This window comes from Cydia splendana, chromosome 6, assembly GCF_910591565.1.
Source record: "Cydia splendana chromosome 6, ilCydSple1.2, whole genome shotgun sequence".
NCBI classification, from domain to species: Eukaryota; Metazoa; Arthropoda; class Insecta; order Lepidoptera; family Tortricidae; genus Cydia; species Cydia splendana.
The window spans coordinates 1,656,805-1,682,003 of NC_085965.1; the positions used below are offsets into that span (position 1 = coordinate 1,656,805).

A 25,199-nucleotide genomic window follows, 5' to 3' on the forward strand; every position below is an offset into this window, starting at 1 on the left:
CATCCTTTAATTGACGTTGAATGTTAGCGTAGTACTGTCCTGTGATATTTACACCTTTTTCTTTATAATCGATTAGTAATATTCCTTCAGAATCCCAAAATATCGTGGCCATGACCTTGCCAGCTGAAGGGACGACCTTGAACATCTTGGGATGAGCTGAACCCTTAATGTGCCACTGCATGGACTCTTGTTTACTCTCTGGGTCATAATGATGAACCCAGGTTTAATCTCCAGTAACTATTCTTTGCAGCACCTCATCAGGATTTTCACCGCACAGGTCAATAACATCGGAACTACACGCTACACGCATGTCTTTTTGAAGCCGAGTCAGCATTCGCGGAACCCATCTTGCACTTACTTTTGACATATTAAGATGGTCATGGATAATATCATGTACGATACCAATAGAAAGATTGGTTACTTGAGCTATAGATTTTACCTTCACTCGACCATCTTCCAATATAAGTTTTTCCACTTTATCAATATTTTCTTGTGAAGTAGCTACTACAGGCCGACCAGGTCTAGGGTCATCTTCAATACTAGCCCTTCCACCCTTAAATTCGCTTGACCACTTTTAAATGGTAGATAAAGAAGGAGCAGACTCACGGTAAACACAATCCATTTCCTCTTTTATGGTTTTTTTATTTTTACCCTGTTTTGTCGAGAATCTTATGACGCATTGATGTTCTGATTTAGTTAACATTGTCAATTCGCACATGATGTTCATGTTTGTTCAGCAATTGCAGAAAAACAAAAGAACATCTCGGTTCGAATTATACTTTTTTTTAATGTCAATGAATAAACCTTAGCGGCCAGTAACAAAAGAAATTTTAGAAGAGGTTGTAAGATATCAATACCGAGAATATTTTGAACGCCCCTCGTAAATAATGTCATTTAGTTATCACCCGCGCGCATTTGTCTCGTACAGTCGAGTTCATAAATATGTATACATTTATTCACTTTAATCTTTAACAATCCATTGCAATAAGGTGAAAAAGTGTATACATATTTATAAACTCGACTGTACCTACTTGTTCCTACATATACTGGAGCGAGCAACGAAATGACACCGGGTCTCTATTGTTTCCCAAATACTTTTAAGTCATAATGTATTGTTTGTCCGAATTTTCGTTAGTCATAATTGGTTTTTCTCAGAAACGCGTAACTTTTCAGGATTGCCATAAAACAAACCTAACCTAACCTATCTACAGAATTACCTTACGAAAATCCTGAAAAGTTAACAGTTTCAGTTTTATGACTAACGATAATACGAGTATGACTTAAAACTTTATGGGAAACAAAGACCCTAATGACACCATTTTGATGTCAAAGTATAACGTTGAATTGAGTCGCTTAACTTCAAACTCGGGTAAATCCATCTGTCAGATTATGCGATTTTGGTATTAAGAAAAGGTAATAGGGTAGATATTTGCTGAGAGGGTCGAATGGATTTACCCGATTTTGAAGTTAAGCGACACAATTGGCCTCCTAGGAATCATTTTAATTTCTATTCAACTCTGATGTCTACAATTGTATGGAAGCGTCAGGTAAAAATAAAACAAATAATAAATTAAATCTTAGCATTTATTTTGCGTAAGAACATTGGATACAAATTGCCGTATCAAATATTTAAAAATGCCATGCTAGAGAAGATTGTACAGTAAAAAAGCTTCGGCTACTCCATCACGTAGTTTAAGCCTTTATAAGGGTTTCAGAATTTACGCAAAATTGAACCCTATCACTTTGAAATAAAGTTCAAAATCATGTGGGAAATATATTCCGTCTACCTTATAAAGACCTAAGTGACCAACTTACGCTAGAAATAAGGATATATTTTAGAAAGCTCAACCCCTTATCACATTGTGATGTTGTCTCGCTCGCGCGCGCCAGCTGCCTCGCTCGGCGCTCCTCGCACAGCCGCGCACAGTGTTACCACATATAAGTTACAAAAAGCACAGATACTAAATATTTCTTGACGCAATGTTTCAGCCAATCATGAGGCGTTATTAACGCGCGAAATGATCTCCTGTGGCTGTAACTATTTTAAGAGAACGTTTTATGCGAACAAAATAAATATGATTGTTGTATTGTAACTTATATTTAGTGGGTGAACTGTAAGCGCGGCCGGTCGCTACGACACCGAATCAAGTCGAATAAGGTACAAAGTGTTAAAATCGCAAAACAGTAAATATAAAATTAAAAAATCTCTACAAAAAAAGTTAAAAAAATATTGCATAAAACTTTCCATTCATTATAATTTAATAAAATTATTATTTACTGAATATACAATCGAATCCGCAGTAAACGCTATGTAAAAGCTTAATTTTTAAAATTGACAATAAAAACGTGGTTTTGCTCTGATTTGACATGGGAACTTAAACGCTAACTATAATAAAATACTCTAGTCATTACCTATTTGTCAAAAAACTTTATTAACTATTCACCTAAATACAATTCTCATTATAAAAAAGAAATAAATAGGCACATCGCATTCACTCTGAATGTCCGAAGTTAAACTTAACTAGATTGGTACATCAATTCACATGTCCTTAACTATAAATATTAGACAATCCACAATCTCATTGCAGGTTGCAGTACAACGTACGTTGCTATGGCTCGGTTTTGTACTCAAATAATCAATGGCGCAGCGTTAACTAATCTATACTCTGTATCTTTAGGTATTTAAATAAAAGTAAACAAAATCTACCCTCAAATGGCTCCTTAAGCCAGTTGAGGGTAGATGAAAACATTACATGATCAAATAACGTAGGTTAAAGTCAGGTGGTTCAGTGACTGATCCAGGTGGTTTTGTATTAGGTTGGTTAACCAATAAATGTTATAACTACCCGAAAACTTACAAATTGTTTAATTTAAATACCTAAAGATACAGACTATAGCCGTGGGCGAATTTCCACCTCCGAGGCCCTATTTTTTCAATGTGTATTCCCAAGGTAATAAAAGGGGTTGGTTTTGCGACGCACCTGTGCGTGCCAGGTCGTGGGGAGGGGGCGTTCGGCCATGCCTAGCTACGCCACTGCAAATAAACGTCCAACCGGTGTATTTTGAGGGTAAATTCATAAATAACCTGTCTGAGGTTTCATACAATGTTAAGTACAAGTTTGAGTGTATTTCGAAATTAAAAGTACATGTAAATGCCGGTTTCAACAAAAAATACACCGAAAGCTTAACGAGAAACACACAGGCAAAGTTTAACTATACATTGCGTCAAATAATACTACCGATAATATACAAAACAATAATATACAACTAGTTGAAACTTTGAATAATAATAAAATGCGGAAATTCTTAAAATTATGGTTCTAAATATCGGTAGGAAATTATTTCAGAAAAAGGGAATACAATGGCAGTAAGAGTAGCAATTAGTTGAATTATTATTTATGCTGAAAAACAGAAAAATAAAGACACAAACTTTGAAACATGTAATACAAATTATTAATTTATTAAAGAATATTGTTAGAAAATAATTAAATTAAAATATAGGCATTCGTTTTATGAGTCTTTAGACTTGTGTGCCTTGCCTCTAAAAAGGTTAAAACGCGAAATAATTATAAATAAGTTTCAAAACAATGCATATTATAACTCTTTACTCAAACTAACCGCCAAAACTTATACTTTGTGGAAATATATAAACAAGTTAAGAAGTTGCTTGTCTTGTTTTTGTTATAATTATATTTGAAGCCAAAAGTAGTCAGCGATTGTCAATGGTAAAGATGACGGTGCAAAATTATAATGCTCGAACTCTCGAACCATTTTAAGACGGTAGAAGCTATTTAAAATACCATAAGTAATATTGTAATTGATATTTTATAATATAACCAAAACATTTGGAAATGACAAATATGGCTATGTTATGTAATATGTATTACGTAATTTTTTAAGAACAATTTATATACGATCTGTATATTTTCACCGTTGTTACACAAATAACCCGTGACATAAATATACTGATAATTGTGGACTTTATTTCAATATAATAAGGTATATTTCTTACACTTTCCACTTGTTGAAATAGGTATGGTTATATTATAAAAGATCAAATTGTAACAATGGGTCTTAACACATCACGTTCCTTTAAATCATTGAACTATTATTACTACGTAGAGAACCGGCATAGAGAACCAGTATTTTGCGCCATAAGCGCCATGACTGGCGCTTACGACGTTTTGGTCGCGTGGTACAAGTTGCGACTGCAACTATTTCATCGTTTGGTTTCTCTATAGTAATTATAACTCAATGCTTTAAAACACGCAGTTACATTATTAGAATAATTAATATTCTCTCTCACTAATGCATTTCATGAAAACATCGACCCTGAATACGAATAGAATCGTCTGTCGAACAAGCAACGATCCACACGGCTGGTATCCATCTGACTTGTAAACGCTAGGGCTGATCGTAATTAGATTTTTATCGATGTCGGTATTTTGTTCATCGATGTTTCCTAGTTGGTGTCGGCGCCGGCGGGCGCGACGGGCACGGCGAGCGGCTCGCGCTGGCGGTCGAACATCTCGAGGATGAGTTTGGGGTCAGTCCCGGCCGGGACGGTCACGGTGCCCGTCTGTGTAACGTCGTTTATGAGTACCAGCGCACGTTCTTTTCGGCTGCGCGCAGCGGCCGCGATGTGCCCGGCTCTGAACGATTTGAACGTTCACAAAACGTTATAAGTTTTTGAGTGTTATAAAGTATATAATTTTATTATTATAGTTAAAATGGTGATGGAATGAGATCGTCGATCAGAACGGACACATTGCGGACGCCACAACACAGCTTTCGTCATATGTATGTTAGTATTAGTACACAAATGTTATTTATTTGTTATATTAACTTCTACTTAAGTCTGGAGACCACGGCTAAATAACGAAAAATTGCAAAGCCAATTATTTTAGATAATCAAATCAAAAGTACTTTAAAAGTATAATTATAATAAGTATTGGTCAAGCTTTTTTTAATATATCGGTTTAAATACATTTATATCTCATAAGAAATTACATTTCACTTACACGAGAAATATATATACATATATTGCATTTTATATTTTTAATAACAAATAGGCATAAACTCATTAGAAATCCTCATATTAGCCAAGAAAAGAACAACCAAAAAAAAAATAGTTTTCAGTTAAATGAACTCAATACTAACAAAATTATAAATTGTCTAAGCCAAATAATTAAACTGGATATCATGCAAGGTAAAATAGACTTTAAAAGTTAGACAACAAGGTAGATATTAAAGCAAATTGTGGGATACCTCGATACGGGTGATGACTCCTTCCTCGCGATTGTGTTCTAGGACTACAAACAAAAACATAAAGCGCCCGTCAAACATACAAACAAACATTAAACATAAATAAACTACGATTGGTGTGCGAAGCAAGTCATATTGGTCACATTTTGGCTACACAACAAAAGAGAACTTTTAAGACTGAGTCGACCGTCAAGTGGCGCCCTCATTAGGGGGATTCTATTTTCCAATTTATGTATAATTCAGTATATCTAGTTTCAGTATATCTTCAGTATAAACGTAAAAATGTGGCAACCACTGCCGTTTAGGTTATAAAGCAAAATGTAACAAAATAAAACTATGAGACAAAGACCAAAAGTCGGGGAATCAGTAGGTCTACAACATTAATGTACTGGATTATACAGAAACGGATTGTTTTATTAGAAATTTAGCTCCCTACACTAAACACAATCCCCTTAACGAGGGCGCCACTGAACGGTCGAATCAGTCTTAAAAAATTGACGAAAAAGGCATATATTTAATTAAAGTTAATTAGCGATTTTATGATCGAGGTCTTTTAAAGTACTTACGTACAGCCCCCTTATTTGTACTAGTATGGTTTTTTATAGTGACCGATATAACTTTAACACAAAATTAATGCATTTCAATGACATATTAATTTATTATGACTAATAAAATAAACAGTAAATAGAAGAGGATAAATATCTGGCTTGGAAGTATCGCTAATGTAAAGTAAAATTAAATCATTTCAATATGAAGCCACTGCAAGGCGAATATATGCTCATGCGAATTTTGTATGGCTCTAAATCATAGAATATAAATAATTAATTATAATGTTGAGCATAAGCTGCTTGTGAACTCTTGTTTCCAGTATATATTTGTGATATTTATTACCCTAAATTAAATTACTTAACTGTGTTGCATAAAAATATTACACTGTGTTAAGTTTACGTGCATTTGTTTTTCATTTAGTTTATACTTGAACAACAGCATTTTATTCTTTAAAAAAAACACTTGAAAGTATACCATATACTTTTTTTCGAAAATCCATCAACTTTTGGGTTATTTCTACTCAGAATAACGAGGACTATCGATTTAAAAATAAAAAAACCGGGCAAGTGCGAGTCGGACTCGCGCACGAAGGGTTCCGTACCATAATGCAAAAAAAAACGAAAAAAAAGCAAAAAAAAAAAACGGTCACCCATACTGACCACTCCCGACGTTGCTTAACTTTGGTCAAAAATCACGTTTGTTGTATGGGAGCCCCATTTAAATCTTTATTTTATTCTGTTTTTAGTATTTGTTGTTATAGCGGCAACAGAAATACATCATCTGTGAAAATTTCAACTGTCTAGCTATCACGGTTCGTGAGATACAGCCTGGTGACAGACGGACGGACGGACGGACGGACGGACGGACAGCGAAGTCTTAGTAATAGGGTCCCGTTTTACCCTTTGGGTACGGAACCCTAAAAATGTGTCCCAAAAAAAATTTCAGTTTTGTAACGCATTTTCACATATATTTTGTGTGGACCGTTACAAAACTGACACCCAAAATTTGTATGAAAACCGGGGACACTTTTTTTCTTTGTCTCATTCAATAGTACTCGTGATTCTGAGTCTAAATAACCCAAAAGTTGAAGGTTTTTCGAAAAACGTAAATGGTACCATTTTTTCTGAAAACCCCCATAACTGAAGCTCATTCGTCTCAGACAATAAGTTCTTCTTCTTTAAGTAGTTAGCGTGAGGTGTTATGTTGGCGTGTACTCACTGTTCTCGGTGACGGTGGTGGTCGTGGTGGTCGCGGTGCCGTTCTCCGCGCTGTTCTCGTTCACCGCCGTCCGCGTACTGGTCTTCACCACCATGGAGCTGGTGTTCACTTGCGAGTTCTGCATACAAGAGTTAACAGGCTTAAGTAATGTTATAGAGAACTCTACTAGATTTTGAAGACTAAGGGCCACTTGCACCGTTAATACAGGGTTAAATTGTACTACAGGGTTTAACCGCTTAACTCCGAGTTAGTGGCTAACCCTGGATGGCGCAAGTGGCCCTAAATAGCGCAACTCAAAATGAATTTTGGCATCAGACACAAGAGCTCGCCTCTTTTCTCGATTATGCGATGTCTCTCGTCAACTTAAGCCAGATCCAAGCTCTTACATATAATCTTGAAAGCCTTGAAGAAAAGCTAGACCAAATTTAATCTTGCGTCAAGATCCTTTCTTTTTCTAGAAGAGATATCCAAATAAATGCATCATCTGTAGTCTCATTTCAGGACTTTGTCTCAGGTGCAAACGAGGACATCTACCATGTCAGGATGGCCGTGTCGTAAATTACATTCCGTCACACGCTCCAAAATTGCTCTGGACTTTTTTCTAAATAGTTTTTAAAGCATGATTACACCCTATAAATGATATTATACCTGCAGGTTAATGTTGAGCTCTGGCTCGGGCTGCGCGGTGTGGTCGCGCACAGAGTCCACGGTGATGTCGGCCGACGCGGCTGTCACGTCGTGAGGCGCTTCTACTGCCTCTTCCTGTGGAGTTAGATTAGAGGGAAGGGTTAAAAGGCGTCATCCAACTCTTACAATTGTAAATAGTTTTGTGAATACTTCGGATGACCAATAGATGTCAATAAAAAAGGAAAAATATTTTTTTTCCGTCCATCTGGACAGGCTAATAAAGCTCTAAGCCATACTGCCTTGTCATAAGTAGAGGAAAAATAATGATTTAAATTACACAAACTGAGGGAGCGGCCGTGCACTGGGATGTGAGGGACAAGAGGGTCTCCCTAAAATGGCTCTGAGCTCATATGCAAGTGGTCGCCAACTCACCCTGTGTTCTCCGTTAGTTAGCGGGGCCTCCTCGGCCGGCCCCCGCAGCTCCACCGCCCAGGGCGCCAGCAACACTTGGCAATGCGCTATCGTCACCTAAAACAAACAAAAAAATAAGTTCCTAAGTCCGCGTTCTGTAAGTTTGTGAAAAAATTCCCACTGCTGGGCAAAGGCCTCTCCCCCTGATTTCCACAACTCCCGTAACTCCCGTTGTAGTGCCTTCTCCGGCCAGCCACTGATGAAGGCGTCTAAGTCGTCCCGCCATCTCCGTCTGGGCCTGCCACGTCCGCGCTTCTATGGCGGCATCCACTTGGTGGCTATACTAGCCCACCTATCCGGATGCATGCGCCAGATGTGACCCGCCCAGTCCCACTTCAGCCGTGAAAAATACCGTGTATATTTTCTTATTAGATTTTTTTTATAGATGATCAATTTAGCTAAATCTACATTTATAAAATATTAGATCATCTGATTGGTTAAATCTAAATTTACTTGAAAAAGACAAACCGAAGAGTCTGTTGCTACAGCAATAGACCTCGTGCTTTCCAATACAACGTCCGGCAAATTGCACTCACTCATTTTCGGAAAGCGGCTTATTTATTGTATTTTATTAGATTTTAAATAAAGTTATTTTTATTGCCCACTTCAATATAAAATTTTACGGAGAAAACAACACTAAAATTAGAAGTAGGCTTTCTTTCGTTAAAAAGGGGAATTCTTTAATTAATTATTATTTTTCACGAAATACGTCAAAGACGCAGAAAAAACTTCTGTAAGAGATCGCGACAAAGTTTTTCGGATGCAGCGCGAGGAAGAGTTATGTAACGTAGGACCGGCGCGCGCATCTTTCGGCGTGAGTCAATATCTCTAGTGGTTGTTTAGGATGTGCGAGTGTTACAAACATGACCACGTGTGATCCACAGGTTGTTTTAGAAAGTAAGTGATCTCTAAGCTGTCCAAATAACTAGAGCCGGGCCAAATGAAATTCCCCATATATGAAAGAAAATGATCTATGAAGCATTTCATCTTAGATATGAGTTAAAACAACTAAAAAATGTGTTAAAAGCCAATCGTAAATACTAATGGCGTTATTCATAAATGCGTTACTGGCCTGAATTGGCTATGCATCGTTTGTCTTTATCTGTCATTTTGACTTATGTATTTGTAAGAAAGGGATAAAACACAATTTAACTAAATTAGGCCCGTAAAGTATTATGAATAAGGGGGTAAGTAAGTAGATTCTTAGTGTATCATACCTTAGTGGCGGAGAGCGTGATCCGCTGGAGCTCCGACGACGAGTGCAGGTAGAGAGCTTCGCCTCGCTTCGAGAAGCACAGGCTTGAAATGCCGCTGCAATACAAAAACTCGATTTAAACATGTAACTTTCTACTTAAAGATTCCAGTTGAATGTAATTATGTGATGATGATGAAGTAAGGCCGAGCCACACCGGCTGCGTGTGCAGCACGTGTGCGTCGACGTAAGCGTAGACGTGCGCAGCACCCCTGTCACACCGGGTGACGCGCACGTCACGCAGCGCACGCCACGCAGTGTGCTGTACACGTCACGCAAGCGCACGCTGCAGCTCGGTCATGCGTGCAGTAAAATAAAATACTCCTGCGACAGTACATCATGTTATTATACTGTTACTTATACTGAAATAAATGGTATTCTATTTTATTATACTCCTGTTGCAAATGGAAGCAGCTCACCGAATGCGGCCATTGCAATTAGAGGAAAAAATGTCTCATATTTGAATCGAGATAATTCAGATTACATCATATTATTATTAAGTTCACAATACAACAACCTTGTTTTCCAATAGTATTATTAGTACCTAACATCGATTTGTTCCCACAGGCCAAGTTTTTATAAGACGTATTTTTTGGAATATTTGTGCTATATGTTGTAAATATACATTCGTATTGACGAATATATTAATTAGTTTTTCTTTTATCACTGAATCCATATTAAAAACCAGCACGCGCACCGGCCGAGTTGTAAATAAATACAAGCGAGCTGCGCGTGTACACGCACAGCACCTATGCAGCACCGAGCTGTGCGTGTCCGAACCTGCTCGGTTCGCCCTCTCATAGGGAACGCAGTTAAACACAACGTCATCACTGCACGCAACGAAGCGACGTTGCCGCTCCGCTGCGTGGACGCGTGCACGCAGCACGCAGCCGGTTTGTCTCGTCGGAGCTGCGTTGCGTGCAAGTCACGCGTACGCGCACGTCACGCACACGTCACGCAAGCGGTGTGTCCTCTCTTATGAGTTTTCGTATTCTACAACGCAGCGGGACGCGTACGTGCACGTGCACGTCTACGCACACGCATCCGGTGTGGCTTGGCCTGTAATGTTGTAAAAAAATTGTGACGAAATTCTTTGAATAATGGCATAATTAATAATCATAAATAAGCAATACTTCAACGGGCGACCGTCCCAAGTCATGCAATGTCGTTAAGCGGTGGAGGCTCATGCAGGGGCATTATCCCGCAAACAGAATGCTCGTGTGAACGTTACTATTAGCACGTATACTACGAAAACGGGATCCTGCAGAAAACCGTACCCGCAAGAAACGGGATGTTGAGTGGGAAAGATGTCCTTAGACGGCGGCGCGACACCATGGCCATAAAAACTCCTTCAATAGCGATTAGCAATTATGGTTGCACCAAATACCAAATCGTAATAATGCTATTTTTATTCTATGGAGTAAGTTTCATAGTTCTTTTCTGCCGTCGATTATAATATATGGTTAATACTCTATTATTAGTACTGACTTGATGTCCTCCTTGCGGACGGCGGCGGCGTTGAGCTGGCGGCGCAGCTCGGGGCTCAGCACCAGGCAGTCGCCGAGGTTGGTGAGGCACAGCAGGCACCACTCGCGGTGCGCCGCCCCGCCCGCGCCGGCGCACTCGAACCACGCGAACGCTGTCCGCCGCACCTGATATAAATTGAACTAAAAATTACGACGAGAAAATCATGAAATTGTAAAGTTGGCGTTTAAGCGGGTTTGCATATCCACGCATAACAAACTGCCTCGGAAGGAAACTGCCACGTGAGGCAGAGCCGTCCGCAACGACCAAAACACCGCGTAAATCGGCCGCGGTGTTTACTTCGTGAACTCGGTTGCGGCTCGAGACGCATGCGCTTAATCGCTTATCTAGACTCTAGAGCGACGCGAGACACATCTAAAGTTATAAACTGTTTTCAGTTAAATGTCATATCCTAATGAAAACAAAAAAAAACCGGTCAAGTGCGAGTCGGACTCGCGTTCCAAGTGTCCCGTAAATAATTCCGACTCACGCTTGACTGCACATTTCTAATAGGTTTTCCTGTCATCTATAGGTAAAGTACTATTTTGTTCCGGTTCCGTTTTTTCCTTTTGAGGTACGGAACCCTAAAAATTACCAAGCCCTTCATTGCGGAGGTGGTACAGTGACTATTTAAAAAATACAAATCACAATATTTAACAAAATAATTAGATTAGTTCCCTAAGACGTCTAAAGCTACACACACCGAGCTGTTTAGCGCGGAAATTGCTTCCCAAGGCAAATGAGAATCCTTTTTCGAAACTTTTTACCAACAATCTAATGAATGACGTATAGATGCACTCACCCTAGCGCCCTCGTGCGCCGTGAGCTTGTACTTGTGGTGCGGCTTGAGCGACGGCAGCGTGAACACCTTGAACTGCTCCTCCGACGTGATGCACACGCGGTGCGTGCCCGGTTCCGGCAAAGCTGCCACGCCTCGCTCCACCTGCGAGATAAGAGATACTATTAGTGCAAATCAAAGAGAATCTTATCAAGCGATGGCGCCATACCTTTGGCCTATGCTCGTGTAGATGGCGACACTTTATAACATTTAACAAATTTAACACATATCAGTGAAAGAACAAGGATCGAAGTCAAATGGCGTACTCAAAGTTTTAATCATGTGTCGAAAGATGGCAGTAAATTTACTGTGGCTACAAAATTTACTTTGACAATCTGCCTCTATACTAAATTCTCTTTGGTGCTAATATAATTGGAAGAAATTACATAAAGTGTTAGGAGACGATTGAAAAAAATGGACCGGGATTCTAAGAGGTCTCAGTCAGTAGAACAGTCGACGTCAAAAATATGTTTACATTTTTCGCCTTATTACAAAGGAGGTAAGGTGTAAAAGTTAAACTTATCTTTGACGTCGACTGAACATGAGACGATTGATGAATCAAAATCAGGCATGGAGAAATAGAGAGCGAGGCCTATGGCAGAGGACGGGTGCTTTAAGCTGCTATAAATAGATATTGGTAGAATTGGTAGTCATAAAGGGTTGATTAAGAGTACATACCTCTAAAGGATCCGGCAGCGGCACGGCGGCGCCGTCGAGTACCGTGATGCCTATGACGGGCGCGCGATGTTTGAGCTGGATCTCTTTCGCCAGCGTGCACGTCACCTGGTACGAAAACACATTGCTTTATATCAATTTCATCCAATTTATTAGATCCGCATACGTGTGTCACTTTTGGAAACAGTATCTAGTATATAAATGTTAGAGAGAGTACAAACAGCAACACTCCTAACTGTACATCGGTGGACCTTATCGGCACAAGGCCCATCGATGTACAGTTAACAGTGAGGGCGAAGGCACTGAGTAGGATAAGGTACATACTTAGTGTGGGGATCATTAGGCATTAAATTAGTGAAATAAACATTTAGCATTGTTTTAAGTGCATGTTGGAAAGAAAATTTTTTTTTTTTACATTGTGAATTAAATATGCTAGTGTCCAGTAGAATTGACACATGAGACAATGATGTTCTCGCTTGATTAAATTGTTTAATTTAATTTTAGTTTTGGAAACTTGGAGACCTTATACATCTCTAAGTATTTATTTATATATTTTATTTTTATTTTTGATTGTACATACCTATATTTTTAATGTTTCTGACACTTAGAGACCTTTACATCTCTAAGTCAACTTAGGCTAGTAATTATGTGAAGCTATACTGTCTTTTTATGTAACATACGAGCACAAAATGCCGTGTCTTACAGCTACATGTTATTACTATTTTAATATTATTATAGGCCGGTAGCTTGAACATGTCATGCTCGCTTAAAAGTCTTTGCTTACGGTGGCGTCGTTGATCGGGTCGCCACTTTCCCGAATGAAGGTTGAGGGAGGCGATGGCTGAGATACGCGTCATACTCGTGAACGGGTGCTGTTTGTGGAGACTGGTCTGTTTAAGCTAACACAAGCTATTATACTTAGTAACTTTATTTTTATTAATTAATTACAGTGAGACGCCTCATTCTGCTCTCGTATGTTTCTTTTCTCTTAATGAATGTATTAATTATACAGGATATTGACTCTTGGAGACCCTATACATCTCTAAGGATAACTTGATAAACTATATAATCTTATAGTTCTGACACCTAGAGACATTTACACCTCTAAATATTATAGATTTTTTTTTGTGTTTTGTATCTGTATTTTTTATGTAATTAGACATTAAGAGACCATATACATCTCTTAGTAATTGTAATACGTTAGATAGAATTGTTAGTTTTATTTTATAAAATTGTTGATGTTATTATTTTTGCTTGTAATTATGTAAATTCAATGATGACGTGTAAAAGTGCCCTTGTGGCCTATTTGCTTAATAAATGTTGATGTTTGATGTTTGAAAAAAAAAGGATGTACCTGTTCTTCTTTCCTTTTGTTGGTGTTTGGGATGCTGAGCGTGAACGCGTACACGGTGCCGTTGTTGGTGCCGGCCCAGAGTGTGGGTGTCGAGCTTTGTGCTGTAATACAATACAATATTATTAGCGCATTCAATTTTGGAATCGTCTCCAGGGCTACAAGTTAATTACGGCCTCAAATTGCTGCATGGCAAGTTCATACAAAATTTAGCACCAAATAAGCGTTCTTATATATTTAGCAACACTGCTTAAATTGATGATGATGTGAGAGGGTTAAATTTTCAATTAAAACTGTAAATATACAGCTGCAGTCGTATTGTTCGACCGGATTGAGAACTACTTCTACTGGTCATATATAATGGTATCGACTCTATCTGTCATGTAGGTAAAGGTAACTTACTGTGGATGAGGTACTTCCTTGCGACGTTGAGACACCGCATTACGGAGCCGAAGCTGTCGTCATTGGATCGCTCGCTTGGATTTACAATGACTTCTACTCGTGATAGTATGGTATCGACTCTTTTTTTTTTTTTTTTTAATTTATTAAGAAACAAACAGTCTTATAAAACAGATAAGTATATAGAGTAACATTCTTCTAGTAATAGACTTATAGTTTCCTATATGTAAACAGATATTATAATAAAAACTTATTACTACGTATAAATGACATGCATATGTACTAGTATGTGTGACGAGATATGCGAGGAAATCTTAATTTAGGTGGTCATACAGGTGTTTTTTATTTTAAAGAAGAAAAAACTAATTTTTTATACAATCTTAGTGAGCTGCTAAATATGTCTACGTTTTGGCACTTTACATTGTACAACCTACATGTGCGTTTAATGTATGAGTGCTGCGCATGTTTAGTTCTGCTGCTTTTGATACTAAATAACATTTTATTTCGACAACTACGTTCTGTTCTGCGGGGTACGCGTAAATCTATATTTTCTAAAAGTTCAGGGGCATCTACTAAATTATTGAATATTTTGAATAAGAAAATTAAATCAGTACAGGAGCGTCTTATGGAAAGAGATTGAAGATTGTAACTGGCTAAGGAGGAGGCGTAACTTTCGTAATTTCTACCTGTTCGGAATTCAAGAGCCTTTATGAATATTTTTTGTAATCTTTCTATTCTGTTTCTGTGTACATCATGACAGGGGTTCCATACTACAGAAGCAAATTCTAAGCGACTTCTAACATAGCTATTATAAAGTAACTTATACGTCAGGGGTCTTCGAAAGGGTTTTGCGACGCGAAGAATAAAGCCTAACTGTTTATACGCTTTATTTAGGATATTATCAATATGAAGATTAAAGGTTAATTTTGTGTCCATTATTACCCCCAGATCACGTATGCTATCCCGCCGAGTTAAAGTACCTCCACATAAAGTATAATTGTGTAATATGGGCTGTTTTTTTCGTGTAAATGTGATTACGGAACATTTGTCATTATTTAAAAAGAGGTTATTTTGAGCACAGTAATCCTCAAATCTTTTCAGATCGTCTTGCAAATCAGAACAGTCAGTGTGCGTTTTAATAACTCTGTAAATTTTGGTATCATCTGCATAAAGCAAGGCTCTCGAGTTGGACAAACACTCTGTAATATCATTTATGTACAGAATAAATAACAATGGGCCCAAATGTGATCCCTGTGGGACGCCTGACGTGGTCTGTTTGAAGACAGATGAAAAACCTCCCAGTACTACCGCTTGTGATCTGTTTTCTACGTATGATTTAACCCACCGGAAAAGGTCACCATGCATACCAAGGTTCCATAGTTTTAATAAGAGCGTATTATAAGAAATTTTATCAAACGCCTTTGCGAAATCTGTATACACTGCATCGACCTGATATTTATTGTCCATGGCATGACGTATAATCTCGCTAAAAGACAAAAGATTACTTTCGACGCTTCGACCTTTGTAGAACCCATGCTGGTTTGGATTAATATGACGACGAACGGCGTAGGAAAGCTGATCGGTTACAATTTTTTCTAATATTTTGCCAAATTGGCACAATTTTGAAATAGGTCTATAATTTTCGATAGATTTCGACTCTTGTCTTGTACTTACTGTTGATGAGGAACGTCCGTGCGAAGTATAGACACCGCACCATGGATCCAAAGCCGTCGTCGTTGGATCTCGCCTCGACTGCCCGCTCCACTGGTTTCACGTCTGCTTCTTCTACTGGCGACGGTATCGGTTTTTTGGCGGGCTGTACAGAAAAAGAACTATTATGACATGTAGACTACAGTTTTATATAATCAATAATCAAAGGAACTTGGCAGGAACGTTTAGAAAACATGCCGAGCTAAACAAGGCCAATAAGTGTTGGGTACAGTCTATTTATACCTGTAGGCCTAGCAAATAATTAATTTCTAACTGTATTAAATAAAGAGGGACGGGTAGTCTATCTCGCGGGCGAGATACTATCGCGCCAATCATGTGCTAGCCCGGCTAGCGGGAGAGCCGGGGTTGTTGAATTGATTGGCGGAGAGATGCTCGTGTCGGCCGAGCTAAAGTACATTTTATGCGGTGTTAATAGAGTTAATTATTGCCTGCGCGGACGAGGTGGGGCTACTGAGTGAATGACTCGCGGGTACTTGAGCTAAAGCACACCTTATGTGTTAGATATAAGGTTCATATTTACCTGCGCCGGCGAGGCAGGACTGGTGGCGGTGGTGGCGCGGCGCTGAGAGCGGCCCTTGCGGAGTCGCCGGAAGGATTCTCGCAGCGACTTCTTGAATGACTTGCGGCGGGAGATGGGCGTGTCGCCTGCGCCTGAGTGGTCTAAAACAACAAATATAATAATTGATTTCCATCGTATTTTCTCAAAAACGTTCATATTTGTGTGTGTTCGAGTTCGCTGCGCCACTGCGTTCACTGCACCAGCTGCGTCAGCTGCACCACCGCCGTCGCCTGCCAGATACTAGAGACATGTCGTACCGTGCGGGTTGAGCGTGCACTTGACGGCGAGCTGGCGCGCCTGCACGGCGTCGAGCGCGCACAGCCCGTGCGCCGTGCCCGCCGCCACCACGCCCCACTCCCACTGCGCCGCCAGCGCCGTCACCGCCGCCGGCGGCGACAGCTGCACCACCGCCGGCGCCTGCCAGATACTAGAGACATGTCGTACCGTGCGGGTTGAGCGTGCACTTGACGGCGAGCTGGCGCGCCTGCACGGCGTCGAGCGCGCACAGCCCGTGCGCCGTGCCCGCCGCCACCACGCCCCACTCCCACTGCGCCGCCAGCGCCGTCACCGCCGCCGGCGGCGACAGCTGCACCACCGCCGGCGCCTGCCAGATACTAGAGACATGTCGTACCGTGCGGGTTGAGCGTGCACTTGACGGCGAGCTGGCGCGCCTGCACGGCGTCGAGCGCGCACAGCCCGTGCGCCGTGCCCGCCGCCACCACGCCCCACTCCCACTGCGCCGCCAGCGCCGTCACCGCCGCCGGCGGCGACAGCTGCACCACCGCCGGCGCCTGCCAGATACTAGAGACATGTCGTACCGTGCGGGTTGAGCGTGCACTTGACGGCGAGCTGGCGCGCCTGCACGGCGTCGAGCGCGCACAGCCCGTGCGCCGTGCCCGCCGCCACCACGCCCCACTCCCACTGCGCCGCCAGCGCCGTCACCGCCGCCGGCGGCGACAGCTGCACCACCGCCGGCGCCTGCCAGATACTAGAGACATGTCGTACCGTGCGGGTTGAGCGTGCACTTGACGGCGAGCTGGCGCGCCTGCACGGCGTCGAGCGCGCACAGCCCGTGCGCCGTGCCCGCCGCCACCACGCCCCACTCCCACTGCGCCGCCAGCGCCGTCACCGCCGCCGGCGGCGACAGCTGCACCACCGCCGGCGCCTGCCAGATACTAGAGACATGTCGTACCGTGCGGGTTGAGCGTGCACTTGACGGCGAGCTGGCGCGCCTGCACGGCGTCGAGCGCGCACAGCCCGTGCGCCGTGCCCGCCGCCACCACGCCCCACTCCCACTGCGCCGCCAGCGCCGTCACCGCCGCCGGCGGCGACAGCTGCACCACCGCCGGCGCCTGCCAGATACTAGAGACATGTCGTACCGTGCGGGTTGAGCGTGCACTTGACGGCGAGCTGGCGCGCCTGCACGGCGTCGAGCGCGCACAGCCCGTGCGCCGTGCCCGCCGCCACCACGCCCCACTCCCACTGCGCCGCCAGCGCCGTCACCGCCGCCGGCGGCGACAGCTGCACCACCGCCGGCGCCTGCCAGATACTAGAGACATGTCGTACCGTGCGGGTTGAGCGTGCACTTGACGGCGAGCTGGCGCGCCTGCACGGCGTCGAGCGCGCACAGCCCGTGCGCCGTGCCCGCCGCCACCACGCCCCACTCCCACTGCGCCGCCAGCGCCGTCACCGCCGCCGGCGGCGACAGCTGCACCACCGCCGGCGCCTGCCAGATACTAGAGACATGTCGTACCGTGCGGGTTGAGCGTGCACTTGACGGCGAGCTGGCGCGCCTGCACGGCGTCGAGCGCGCACAGCCCGTGCGCCGTGCCCGCCGCCACCACGCCCCACTCCCACTGCGCCGCCAGCGCCGTCACCGCCGCCGGCGGCGACAGCTGCACCACCGCCGGCGCCTGCCAGATACTAGAGACATGTCGTACCGTGCGGGTTGAGCGTGCACTTGACGGCGAGCTGGCGCGCCTGCACGGCGTCGAGCGCGCACAGCCCGTGCGCCGTGCCCGCCGCCACCACGCCCCACTCCCACTGCGCCGCCAGCGCCGTCACCGCCGCCGGCGGCGACAGCTGCACCACCGCCGTCGCCTGCCAGATACTAGAGACATGTCGTACCGTGCGGGTTGAGCGTGCACTTGACGGCGAGCTGGCGCGCCTGCACGGCGTCGAGCGCGCACAGCCCGTGCGCCGTGCCCGCCGCCACCACGCCCCACTCCCACTGCGCCGCCAGCGCCGTCACCGCCGCCGGCGGCGACAGCTGCACCACCGCCGGCGCCTGCCAGATACTAGAGACATGTCGTACCGTGCGGGTTGAGCGTGCACTTGACGGCGAGCTGGCGCGCCTGCACGGCGTCGAGCGCGCACAGCCCGTGCGCCGTGCCCGCCGCCACCACGCCCCACTCCCACTGCGCCGCCAGCGCCGTCACCGCCGCCGGCGGCGACAGCTGCACCACCGCCGGCGCCTGCCAGATACTAGAGACATGTCGTACCGTGCGGGTTGAGCGTGCACTTGACGGCGAGCTGGCGCGCCTGCACGGCGTCGAGCGCGCACAGCCCGTGCGCCGTGCCCGCCGCCACCACGCCCCACTCCCACTGCGCCGCCAGCGCCGTCACCGCCGCCGGCGGCGACAGCTGCACCACCGCCGTCGCCTGCCAGATACTAGAGACATGTCGTACCGTGCGGGTTGAGCGTGCACTTGACGGCGAGCTGGCGCGCCTGCACGGCGTCGAGCGCGCACAGCCCGTGCGCCGTGCCCGCCGCCACCACGCCCCACTCCCACTGCGCCGCCAGCGCCGTCACCGCCGCCGGCGGCGACAGCTGCACCACCGCCGGCGCCTGCCAGATACTAGAGACATGTCGTACCGTGCGGGTTGAGCGTGCACTTGACGGCGAGCTGGCGCGCCTGCACGGCGTCGAGCGCGCACAGCCCGTGCGCCGTGCCCGCCGCCACCACGCCCCACTCCCACTGCGCCGCCAGCGCCGTCACCGCCGCCGGCGGCGACAGCTGCACCACCGCCGTCGCCTGCCAGATACTAGAGACATGTCGTACCGTGCGGGTTGAGCGTGCACTTGACGGCGAGCTGGCGCGCCTGCACGGCGTCGAGCGCGCACAGCCCGTGCGCCGTGCCCGCCGCCACCACGCCCCACTCCCACTGCGCCGCCAGCGCCGTCACCGCCGCCGGCGGCGACAGCTGCACCACCGCCGTCGCCTGCCAGATACTAGAGACATGTCGTACCGTGCGGGTTGAGCGTGCACTTGACGGCGAGCTGGCGCGCCTGCACGGCGTCGAGCGCGCACAGCCCGTGCGCCGTGCCCGCCGCCACCACGCCCCACTCCCACTGCGCCGCCAGCGCCGTCACCGCCGCCGGCGGCGACAGCTGCACCACCGCCGGCGCCTGCCAGATACTAGAGACATGTCGTACCGTGCGGGTTGAGCGTGCACTTGACGGCGAGCTGGCGCGCCTGCACGGCGTCGAGCGCGCACAGCCCGTGCGCCGTGCCCGCCGCCACCACGCCCCACTCCCACTGCGCCGCCAGCGCCGTCACCGCCGCCGGCGGCGACAGCTGCACCACCGCCGGCGCCTGCCAGATACTAGAGACATGTCGTACCGTGCGGGTTGAGCGTGCACTTGACGGCGAGCTGGCGCGCCTGCACGGCGTCGAGCGCGCACAGCCCGTGCGCCGTGCCCGCCGCCACCACGCCCCACTCCCACTGCGCCGCCAGCGCCGTCACCGCCGCCGGCGGCGACAGCTGCACCACCGCCGGCGCCTGCCAGATACTAGAGACATGTCGTACCGTGCGGGTTGAGCGTGCACTTGACGGCGAGCTGGCGCGCCTGCACGGCGTCGAGCGCGCACAGCCCGTGCGCCGTGCCCGCCGCCACCACGCCCCACTCCCACTGCGCCGCCAGCGCCGTCACCGCCGCCGGCGGCGACAGCTGCACCACCGCCGGCGCCTGCCAGATACTAGAGACATGTCGTACCGTGCGGGTTGAGCGTGCACTTGACGGCGAGCTGGCGCGCCTGCACGGCGTCGAGCGCGCACAGCCCGTGCGCCGTGCCCGCCGCCACCACGCCCCACTCCCACTGCGCCGCCAGCGCCGTCACCGCCGCCGGCGGCGACAGCTGCACCACCGCCGGCGCCTGCCAGATACTAGAGACATGTCGTACCGTGCGGGTTGAGCGTGCACTTGACGGCGAGCTGGCGCGCCTGCACGGCGTCGAGCGCGCACAGCCCGTGCGCCGTGCCCGCCGCCACCACGCCCCACTCCCACTGCGCCGCCAGCGCCGTCACCGCCGCCGGCGGCGACAGCTGCACCACCGCCGGCGCCTGCCAGATACTAGAGACATGTCGTACCGTGCGGGTTGAGCGTGCACTTGACGGCGAGCTGGCGCGCCTGCACGGCGTCGAGCGCGCACAGCCCGTGCGCCGTGCCCGCCGCCACCACGCCCCACTCCCACTGCGCCGCCAGCGCCGTCACCGCCGCCGGCGGCGACAGCTGCACCACCGCCGGCGCCTGCCAGATACTAGAGACATGTCGTACCGTGCGGGTTGAGCGTGCACTTGACGGCGAGCTGGCGCGCCTGCACGGCGTCGAGCGCGCACAGCCCGTGCGCCGTGCCCGCCGCCACCACGCCCCACTCCCACTGCGCCGCCAGCGCCGTCACCGCCGCCGGCGGCGACAGCTGCACCACCGCCGGCGCCTGCCAGATACTAGAGACATGTCGTACCGTGCGGGTTGAGCGTGCACTTGACGGCGAGCTGGCGCGCCTGCACGGCGTCGAGCGCGCACAGCCCGTGCGCCGTGCCCGCCGCCACCACGCCCCACTCCCACTGCGCCGCCAGCGCCGTCACCGCCGCCGGCGGCGACAGCTGCACCACCGCCGGCGCCTGCCAGATACTAGAGACATGTCGTACCGTGCGGGTTGAGCGTGCACTTGACGGCGAGCTGGCGCGCCTGCACGGCGTCGAGCGCGCACAGCCCGTGCGCCGTGCCCGCCGCCACCACGCCCCACTCCCACTGCGCCGCCAGCGCCGTCACCGCCGCCGGCGGCGACAGCTGCACCACCGCCGGCGCCTGCCAGATACTAGAGACATGTCGTACCGTGCGGGTTGAGCGTGCACTTGACGGCGAGCTGGCGCGCCTGCACGGCGTCGAGCGCGCACAGCCCGTGCGCCGTGCCCGCCGCCACCACGCCCCACTCCCACTGCGCCGCCAGCGCCGTCACCGCCGCCGGCGGCGACAGCTGCACCACCGCCGGCGCCTGCCAGATACTAGAGACATGTCGTACCGTGCGGGTTGAGCGTGCACTTGACGGCGAGCTGGCGCGCCTGCACGGCGTCGAGCGCGCACAGCCCGTGCGCCGTGCCCGCCGCCACCACGCCCCACTCCCACTGCGCCGCCAGCGCCGTCACCGCCGCCGGCGGCGACAGCTGCACCACCGCCGGCGCCTGCCAGATACTAGAGACATGTCGTACCGTGCGGGTTGAGCGTGCACTTGACGGCGAGCTGGCGCGCCTGCACGGCGTCGAGCGCGCACAGCCCGTGCGCCGTGCCCGCCGCCACCACGCCCCACTCCCACTGCGCCGCCAGCGCCGTCACCGCCGCCGGCGGCGACAGCTGCACCACCGCCGGCGCCTGCCAGATACTAGAGACATGTCGTACCGTGCGGGTTGAGCGTGCACTTGACGGCGAGCTGGCGCGCCTGCACGGCGTCGAGCGCGCACAGCCCGTGCGCCGTGCCCGCCGCCACCACGCCCCACTCCCACTGCGCCGCCAGCGCCGTCACCGCCGCCGGCGGCGACAGCTGCACCACCGCCGGCGCCTGCCAGATACTAGAGACATGTCGTACCGTGCGGGTTGAGCGTGCACTTGACGGCGAGCTGGCGCGCCTGCACGGCGTCGAGCGCGCACAGCCCGTGCGCCGTGCCCGCCGCCACCACGCCCCACTCCCACTGCGCCGCCAGCGCCGTCACCGCCGCCGGCGGCGACAGCTGCACCACCGCCGGCGCCTGCCAGATACTAGAGACATGTCGTACCGTGCGGGTTGAGCGTGCACTTGACGGCGAGCTGGCGCGCCTGCACGGCGTCGAGCGCGCACAGCCCGTGCGCCGTGCCCGCCGCCACCACGCCCCACTCCCACTGCGCCGCCAGCGCCGTCACCGCCGCCGGCGGCGACAGCTGCACCACCGCCGGCGCCTGCCAGATACTAGAGACATGTCGTACCGTGCGGGTTGAGCGTGCACTTGACGGCGAGCTGGCGCGCCTGCACGGCGTCGAGCGCGCACAGCCCGTGCGCCGTGCCCGCCGCCACCACGCCCCACTCCCACTGCGCCGCCAGCGCCGTCACCGCCGCCGGCGGCGACAGCTGCACCACCGCCGGCGCCTGCCAGATACTAGAGACATGTCGTACCGTGCGGGTTGAGCGTGCACTTGACGGCGAGCTGGCGCGCCTGCACGGCGTCGAGCGCGCACAGCCCGTGCGCCGTGCCCGCCGCCACCACGCCCCACTCCCACTGCGCCGCCAGCGCCGTCACCGCCGCCGGCGGCGACAGCTGCACCACCGCCGGCGCCTGCCAGATACTAGAGACATGTCGTACCGTGCGGGTTGAGCGTGCACTTGACGGCGAGCTGGCGCGCCTGCACGGCGTCGAGCGCGCACAGCCCGTGCGCCGTGCCCGCCGCCACCACGCCCCACTCCCACTGCGCCGCCAGCGCCGTCACCGCCGCCGGCGGCGACAGCTGCACCACCGCCGGCGCCTGCCAGATACTAGAGACATGTCGTACCGTGCGGGTTGAGCGTGCACTTGACGGCGAGCTGGCGCGCCTGCACGGCGTCGAGCGCGCACAGCCCGTGCGCCGTGCCCGCCGCCACCACGCCCCACTCCCACTGCGCCGCCAGCGCCGTCACCGCCGCCGGCGGCGACAGCTGCACCACCGCCGGCGCCTGCCAGATACTAGAGACATGTCGTACCGTGCGGGTTGAGCGTGCACTTGACGGCGAGCTGGCGCGCCTGCACGGCGTCGAGCGCGCACAGCCCGTGCGCCGTGCCCGCCGCCACCACGCCCCACTCCCACTGCGCCGCCAGCGCCGTCACCGCCGCCGGCGGCGACAGCTGCACCACCGCCGGCGCCTGCCAGATACTAGAGACATGTCGTACCGTGCGGGTTGAGCGTGCACTTGACGGCGAGCTGGCGCGCCTGCACGGCGTCGAGCGCGCACAGCCCGTGCGCCGTGCCCGCCGCCACCACGCCCCACTCCCACTGCGCCGCCAGCGCCGTCACCGCCGCCGGCGGCGACAGCTGCACCACCGCCGGCGCCTGCCAGATACTAGAGACATGTCGTACCGTGCGGGTTGAGCGTGCACTTGACGGCGAGCTGGCGCGCCTGCACGGCGTCGAGCGCGCACAGCCCGTGCGCCGTGCCCGCCGCCACCACGCCCCACTCCCACTGCGCCGCCAGCGCCGTCACCGCCGCCGGCGGCGACAGCTGCACCACCGCCGGCGCCTGCCAGATACTAGAGACATGTCGTACCGTGCGGGTTGAGCGTGCACTTGACGGCGAGCTGGCGCGCCTGCACGGCGTCGAGCGCGCACAGCCCGTGCGCCGTGCCCGCCGCCACCACGCCCCACTCCCACTGCGCCGCCAGCGCCGTCACCGCCGCCGGCGGCGACAGCTGCACCACCGCCGGCGCCTGCCAGATACTAGAGACATGTCGTACCGTGCGGGTTGAGCGTGCACTTGACGGCGAGCTGGCGCGCCTGCACGGCGTCGAGCGCGCACAGCCCGTGCGCCGTGCCCGCCGCCACCACGCCCCACTCCCACTGCGCCGCCAGCGCCGTCACCGCCGCCGGCGGCGACAGCTGCACCACCGCCGGCGCCTGCCAGATACTAGAGACATGTCGTACCGTGCGGGTTGAGCGTGCACTTGACGGCGAGCTGGCGCGCCTGCACGGCGTCGAGCGCGCACAGCCCGTGCGCCGTGCCCGCCGCCACCACGCCCCACTCCCACTGCGCCGCCAGCGCCGTCACCGCCGCCGGCGGCGACAGCTGCACCACCGCCGGCGCCTGCCAGATACTAGAGACATGTCGTACCGTGCGGGTTGAGCGTGCACTTGACGGCGAGCTGGCGCGCCTGCACGGCGTCGAGCGCGCACAGCCCGTGCGCCGTGCCCGCCGCCACCACGCCCCACTCCCACTGCGCCGCCAGCGCCGTCACCGCCGCCGGCGGCGACAGCTGCACCACCGCCGGCGCCTGCCAGATACTAGAGACATGTCGTACCGTGCGGGTTGAGCGTGCACTTGACGGCGAGCTGGCGCGCCTGCACGGCGTCGAGCGCGCACAGCCCGTGCGCCGTGCCCGCCGCCACCACGCCCCACTCCCACTGCGCCGCCAGCGCCGTCACCGCCGCCGGCGGCGACAGCTGCACCACCGACGTCGCCTGAAGGACAAATTCAATATTAACGCAGGAACTTGGCCACACTCGCAATGTCAAAGACAAAAAAATCCACTCAATAGATCACTCTTGCTAGCCTGAATGAATGGATTTTAAGATCGAACCACAGTGTATACCCGCTTTTTCACTTTCGCTTTACATTTGGCTCCGTAAGTGTAAGGCCTGAGTGGACGCTCGAGTTGAGCGTGCAGCGGGGCGGGGCGTGCGGCGTGCATGTTAAACAAATGCAAACGTATAGGAGCGGCCTTACTGCACGCTGCTCAAATT

At 50.7% G+C, this 25,199-nt stretch overlaps 1 protein-coding gene across 1 annotated transcript in view; it reads right to left on the reverse strand.

Moving 5' to 3' along the window:
* Positions 1–1,570: 1,570 nt before the first annotated feature.
* LOC134791222 (lethal(2) giant larvae protein homolog 1) overlaps positions 1,571–25,199 on the reverse strand; it is a 90,808-nt gene continuing 67,179 nt past the window's right edge. Inside the window, exons 14-27 of the mRNA XM_063762196.1 lie at positions 24,758–24,917; positions 16,421–16,560; positions 15,844–15,985; positions 13,774–13,874; positions 12,423–12,527; positions 11,709–11,849; positions 10,871–11,034; positions 9,348–9,441; positions 8,092–8,187; positions 7,681–7,794; positions 7,033–7,150; positions 5,269–5,312; positions 2,889–4,579; positions 1,571–2,654 (exon numbers count right to left, since the gene is read on the reverse strand). Of these exons, the coding sequence (XP_063618266.1) occupies positions 4,463–4,579; positions 5,269–5,312; positions 7,033–7,150; positions 7,681–7,794; positions 8,092–8,187; positions 9,348–9,441; positions 10,871–11,034; positions 11,709–11,849; positions 12,423–12,527; positions 13,774–13,874; positions 15,844–15,985; positions 16,421–16,560; positions 24,758–24,917 (1,536 nt within the window). The 3' untranslated portion in view covers positions 1,571–2,654; positions 2,889–4,462. The remainder of the gene's footprint in view (positions 2,655–2,888; positions 4,580–5,268; positions 5,313–7,032; positions 7,151–7,680; positions 7,795–8,091; positions 8,188–9,347; positions 9,442–10,870; positions 11,035–11,708; positions 11,850–12,422; positions 12,528–13,773; positions 13,875–15,843; positions 15,986–16,420; positions 16,561–24,757; positions 24,918–25,199) is intronic.